Here is a 6,943-nt window from a genome sequence, read left to right on the forward strand (position 1 = left end):
TTTCACCTTGCTTTAGAAGACAGTATAAATTATGAAAATTTGTCAATAATAAATCAACTATATGATTTGTATCATAACATTTTGGATTTTACAATTTGTTGTTGAATATGTCTGCTCATGCTTAATGTATTTTCCCACAGGCGTTTCAGACCATTGAGGGGGTACTCGAAGTTGGAAGTGTAGAGGTCTACTCTGTGTTTAGCTCTGTTCAGAGCGGCCTGATCGACCATTACACTGGACTCTGTCTCCTGGAGGCTCAGCTCATCACCTCTGGCCTCGTTCTGCCTCAGTTAAGGATGTGTCTGGAGCTGGACGATGCTTTCCATCACAACCTCATTGACGAGCCCACCTGGAAGCAGCTCAGAGAGCTCAACGAAGCCAACCAGTGTATCCTGAGCCCACTGTTCTCCTCAGAACCTCTCCCTGTGATAGCAGCGGTTAGAGAGGGGGGCATCTCTGAGCGCCTGGCCATGAAGGTTATAGAGATCCAGCTGGCTACAGGTGGGTTAAGGGTGTCCTACACGAGTGATGTACTGACCCTGGAGAGGGCCTTTCAGTTTGGCCTGATCCCTGACCATCTGTACGTCAAGCTCTTGGAGAGACAGGACACATGGAAGGACCTGATCAACCCCAGCACGGCAGAGAAGGTCTCGCTCACCCAGCTGGTGCAGAGGAGCGTGGCTGATGTGGAGAGTGGACTGCGACTGCTGCCGGTGAAGAAAAGCCACAATGGAAACATGGAGTTGACATCTGGGAGGGAGATTAGTGTACTTAGTGCGGTTCATGAGGGCTTGATTGACAGACAGACCACGATGAGGCTGCTGGGGGCTCAGCTGTTTGCAGGTGGTATCGTCAATCCCAAAACAGGCCGTAAACTCACCGTAGAGGAAGCCCTGTCAGAAGGCTTGATCGATCAAGGCATTGCCACTGGGATACTGAGCCAGCAGGCCCAAAATGGAGGCATAGTGAACCCTCAGAATGGCAAAAGGCTATCGGTGGATGAGGCTGTTCAGTGTGATTTGATGAGCTCTAGCGGTGCACTCTTGGTGCTGGAGAAACAGAAGGGGTTCATGGGACTTTTATGGCCTCACTCTGGTGAAATCTTGACCGTGTCTACCTCTCTGCAGCATGAAATCATCACCAATCAGCTGGCATTCAAACTGCTCAGCAATAGACAGAAGATAGCTGCCCTTTACATAGCAGAAGACTCAGAGGTAGTGGATATTAACTCTGCTACTCAAAATGGTTTAATAGACACACATACAGCAGAGGTGTTGAAAACCATTGAAATACCAGATGTTTTTCCTGATGTTGATGACCTTAATGATAGATTTTCTAGCTGGCTGATGTTGAGGGAGCTTCAGATTGGAGTATCCCATCGCCCTACAGATGATATTGAGAATGATGATGAGAACATAAATGCCCCATCTCCCATGGAGGCAAAACTGTTATTTATCTCATACCTCATGTTGAATAGTTACATGGATCCAAAATCCGGACAAAGGCTTTTAATATTCGATGGACGGTTGACTAAAATGGCTGAACTTTTAGTTAACATTTCAGTAGAGACATCTGAAAACCAGCTACAAAACACTGCACTTGGTAAGGCCGCTTTTGTGGATATTTCTTTGAAAGAAGACATTTCTGAAGTTTCAGAGATCTCGTTTGAAAGCAATACTGAGGATTTTGGATATTTGCACATTAACGAGGAAACAGATGGCGCAATGAAAGACCATCATGCATCCAGTTTCTTCAGGGAGGATAAGTCAAATTATAATCAATCTGACAATAAAGCCTTTTCTAATAATGTGTTTATGGTGCTAGACCAAGATGGAACAGAGGAGTCTGCTTCAGCTATTGGCTATGGAAACAATACCACACAGCCGGATTCTGAAATAAGCATCTATCAAAATAACACAATACCTATAAATCCCATTGAAATTGATGTAGAAACCTCAGATAATCAACCAAAAGAGACTTTCAATGGAATTTCAGCCACACAAACCTCTCCCAAATCGTGCTCGGTAAATGTCACAGACATGAGCTTGCTCTCAGGTGCCCAGATTGGAAAAAGGATGCTAGCACAAGATTTCACAGAAGAGTTTTCTGGCTCTGATAAGAATACCAGACAGCATGATTCTGATACAAGTGTTTTGTCTGATGGAATTGATCAAAATAATGCAAGCCCATCATCCGTTGAAATTGGTTTAGAAACCTCAGATATGGCTTTATATAATCAACCAAAAGGAGAATCAGCCTCACAAGCCGTGTCGGAAAGCCCATCCCCTACTAAATCATGCTTAGTGATTGGCAAAGACATGAGCTTGCTAGCTCAACATGTCGCAGAGGAAGCATCTGTAGCTGTTCATTCTGAAATGAATGCTGGACAATATGATTCTAAAGCCAATGTTTTGTCGAATAGCATTTATCAAAAGAACAGACAGGGCACAAGCCCATTGTCATTTGAAATTGATGTAGAAACTTCAGAAATGGCTTCAGATCATCAACCAAAAGAGACTGTCAACGCAGTTTCAGCAACACAAACTATATTGGAAACCTCAGCTCCTCCTAGATTGTGCTTAGTGAATGACACAGACATGAGCCTGTCATCAGGTGCGAAGGATTCCCAAAGGACAGTGGCCCAAGGCCTCGCAGTGGAAGCATCTGTCGAGGTTAGTTCTACCAGTACAAGCCTAGCACTAATTGAAATGAATTTAGAAACAGATAATCAACCAAAAGAGACAGCCAATGGAGGATCACCCACACAAACCATTTTGGCAAGCTCAACTCCTAGATCCGGCTCAGTTGATTCTGAAGCAAGTGTTTTTAAGAAGAAGAAAAAGAAGAAGAAGAAGAAGAGGACAAACAACACTAGACTAGTACCCTTTGACATTGATGTAGAAACCTCACATGTAGCTTCAGATACACCAACAGAGACTTTCAATGGAGGTTCAGCCACACAAACCATTTTGAAAAGCAGAAGCCCTAGATCATGCTCTGTAAATGACACAGATATGAGCTTGCTCTCGTGTGCACAGGACTGCAAAAGGGCGCTAGTACAAGGTTTTACAGATAAATCATCTAGCTCTGAAAATTGTTCCAGACAACCTGATTCTGAAAGAAGTGTTTTGTGTGATAGCATCTATCTAAAGAACACTAATAACACAAGCCCAGAACCATTGGAGTTTGATTTAAAAAACTCCTCTTCAGATAATCAACCAAAAGAGACTTTCAAGGAAGGTTCAGCCACCCAAGTCATTTCGGTAAGGTCAACCCACCAAAGATTGTGCTCGGTGAATGACACAGACACAAGTTTCCCCTCAGCTGCGCAGAATTCCAAATGCGTGACAGCAGAAAAGGAATATTCTAGCTCTGAAAATAATGTAGAACATTCCATAAGGGAGATAGTACACAGTTTCACAGACGAATCATCCATATCTATTGACTCTAAAAAAAATACCAGGCAGCACACATCTGAAATTTGTGTTTTGCCTGACAGAATCGATCAAGAAAACACAATGCGCACAAGCCCAACATCAATTCAAATTGATTCAGAAACAGATGTTGCTTCAGATAATCAACCTAAAGGGACTTTCAATGGAGGTTCAGCCACACAACACATATTGAAAAGCTCTACTTTGTGCTCAGTGAAAGACACAGGCCTGAACCTGCCACCGGGTGCACAAGATTCCCCACAACGTCCCACAAATACACCTGGCTGTGAGACAGACAAGAACACAAAATCTGAATCATCTCCATTGTCCACTTTATTGGCAGACACCCCTGACACATCCACAGAGTTTCCATGCACTGAGGAAGAAGCATGGGACAATGAAGATGAGAGAGGCTTTGCGATCCACCTTCTCAGAGCCCAACTAGAGGAGGGTGGGATTTTGGACATCATCTCTGGGAAACGCTATGACCTTGATGCAGCTCTTGATAAGGGCCTTGTGGATGAGGAGACTGTGTTAGAAGTGCTGGCATTGCAGCTCCACAAGGGAGAGGTTTTAGGTGATGAGAGAAGCACAGTGGCAACCCTGAAAGAAGCTGTGTCTAGAGGCTCCATATCCTCCCAGATAGCCCTGCAGATCATGGAACAGCAGAGCCTGTTGGGTGGTGTATATGACTCCAAGTCTGGATGCACTATTCGTGTAAATGAAGCGCTGGATTCAGGGATGATAGATGATGATTTGGCTGAAAAGATCCTTCACTCAGACCCGGTACACAACGCAATCATCGACCCTGATAGAAACTGCATGCACAGCATTTCTTATTCCCAGAGTCTGGGCCTCATAGACATCAATGAGGCCGAGAATATATGTCAACATCAAACAGACAAAAAGGTGGCGGTTTTGGTTCTTGATGCCCCTGATGAGGATGTCAATGGGGAAGAAGGTAAAGAGAATAGGAATAGACATGCAGGGGAAGATGTGGATGCGGAAGGAAACAGAGAACAGAACTGCGATTCCCAGAAGTCCTTACTACCTTCGTTCACCATTAGTCATGGGCCTGTATGTAGACAGGTCCTATCACCTATCCTGTCAGATCAGGTAACAGGGGAACATGTCATCCATCAACCTGACACATCATCTTTATTAAGGGAAGATGGTTCCTCACAGGCCCCTAACAGTCCGCTGTCAGACATGGTCCCTGGGTCTGGAAATTCCATCCACAATGACATGTTGTCAAACAGATCAAACTCTCTCAGTTTGAGCGATAGTGGAGATAGCGGAGCTCCTCAGGACCAGGCTAAAGAGGTGAGACAGACAGAGAAAGATGGTAACAGTTCTCTGAGGAGAGGCACAGATCTGTCCTGTGAGGCAATCGGCTTCACTCCGGGTGATGGGCAGCTGGGAGCAGGATACCGTGAGATAATGGGGAACCAGACTGTCAGTCCTGTTCAGAGTGACTCGGGCGTGTCCTGCTCATCACATAGTGATCTGTTGTCTGATGAAAGGAAAATGGAGAATGTGTTGAACGCAATTCAGCCGCCAGCTAGCCAGCTAGTCAAGGAGTCAGATCAGAGAATAGATAGCTCATCACTGAGAGATTTGTCAAGCGATGTTACAAGCACAGTGTCCGCAGTCGTGGGTGTCAATGTGGATAAAATGGTAATAAACAGTGATGGACTTTCCTCGTTTAGCACTGTGTCACCTCAGCAACTGCTAGTGAAGTCAGATGGGGATATTGGTGGAGATATCAAGCCTACATCCTCTCAGAACGGGTACAGTCAGAGTAAGCCAACAGATCAAAAAAAGACTCCAGTGCAGTTGACTAACTCCTCTGATTTAGCTATTGTATCCAGTGTACTGATCATAGAAACACACTGTGACAACAATGACAGCTATGATGTCGGTGATCAAGAGCAGTTAGAAACTGCTCCCACTAAAGTGATATCTAGCAGAATTACCCCTGATCTGACACTGACTGATAAACATCTGTCAAATTCAAATGCTAATGTTAACGCTAAAGCTAATGACAGGGTTGAATCAAGCAGGGGTGATGACAGCACACCATCCTCAGGGAGACAAGAAGATTCATCTGATGGTAGTGTCTCACAGATTACTGATCAAGCCGATTCACCCACTGTGTGCAAGTCATCACAGACAGGACAGACAGGTACTGGCAAATGTAACTCAGTTGTGTCTGAGAAGTTTCCCGATACAAGTTCGTCATCAGCATCAGAAATGTTCCCAGGGTATCCATTAAAGGCAACAGAGCCAGGTATGAGATCAGTTGTTAAACAAGATGAATGTGGTGCAGTTGAGAATCATCCCCAGCCGATGGCTGCTATTGTTCAACCAGACTCTTCCTCCAATACCCCCTCAACATCAGAAATGACCTCACAGCATCTGGTAAAGGGTAAAGAGCCTAGCCTGGGGTCAGATCTTACACAGCATGCAAATAGGCTAAATCTATGCGTTGCTGATGAGAATCATACCCATCTGATGACTGTTGATGTTCAACCAGACTTCATGACACCTGATAGTGTCCCACCACCTGCGTCGGCCATCTATAGTGCTCAAAGGTCCGGTTTAGGTGAGCTGGTAAGAATGAGAGTGGAGGGGGCAGATGTCGATGAATTACAAAAGGCTGAGACCCAAGCATTGGAGGGCATCATCAACCTGATACAGGACAATCCACAGTCCCATGGAAGAGGTTCTGGTGATTTTGGTAGTGAGACAGATGCAGCTCCTGGGCTTGTGAAAAGTAATAGTCCAGATCTCCTCAGGGATCTGTTGAAGCATGAGGCTCTCCGTTCAGGTAAAACTAGTCTGGATGGAGGGGAACCACCCCATGAAGAAACACCTCCATCTGATATGATCCAGATTCAGTTTCAGCAGGTTCTTCAAAGTGTATCCTCAAGCCAAGACCCTGCCATGCTCAGAGATGTGATTGGAGCCTTGAACAGTATTCTGGGGGGTGCTCCTGATGAGGACAGGCCACGCAACCTGGAGATCATCCAGGAGGAGGACTCGTCCGATGAGGCTGAAGGTGCCGTGGCAGATCCCATGGAAGGTCTTGACCTATATCAATCTACTGAGGTTGAAACCATTTCAGACACAGGCAATGCTGGAGCAGTTCAACCTAAGGTCAGGGTAAGTTTTATGTTCAAAACTCATATAAATGCATATAAAATAACTAATACTCATGTATATGACGTGTATTTATTTGAGATTATTCATATATATCATGTATTTTATGTATTTTCAGAAACAGTACTCCACCCAGGATTATCTGGAGTGTGTTGGTAGACTTCAGGATCATGCAGATGTTGTAGTGGAGATCAGGAACGACTCGTCATCCAAGCAGGGCTCTCTGAGTAACAACATGGAGGAGTTACACAGTCAGCTGGAGGAATCTCAGGTTTCTATCACATATACTTAAATGCACCATAGAACGGCTTGAATACATTATATAATAACAATGCATCCCTGAAAGA

At 44.8% G+C, this 6,943-nt stretch overlaps 1 protein-coding gene across 1 annotated transcript in view; it reads left to right on the forward strand.

Annotated features, from left to right (window-relative positions):
* Nucleotides 1-6,943, forward strand: part of LOC124038746 (dystonin-like) — a 205,614-nt gene that overhangs the window by 121,914 nt on the left and 76,757 nt on the right. Inside the window, exons 37-38 of the mRNA XM_046354820.1 lie at nt 141-6,599; nt 6,715-6,867. Coding sequence (XP_046210776.1) covers nt 141-6,599; nt 6,715-6,867 — 6,612 coding nt within the window. The remainder of the gene's footprint in view (nt 1-140; nt 6,600-6,714; nt 6,868-6,943) is intronic.

Source organism: Oncorhynchus gorbuscha, linkage group LG06, assembly GCF_021184085.1.
Source record: "Oncorhynchus gorbuscha isolate QuinsamMale2020 ecotype Even-year linkage group LG06, OgorEven_v1.0, whole genome shotgun sequence".
NCBI lineage: Eukaryota > Metazoa > Chordata > Actinopteri > Salmoniformes > Salmonidae > Oncorhynchus > Oncorhynchus gorbuscha.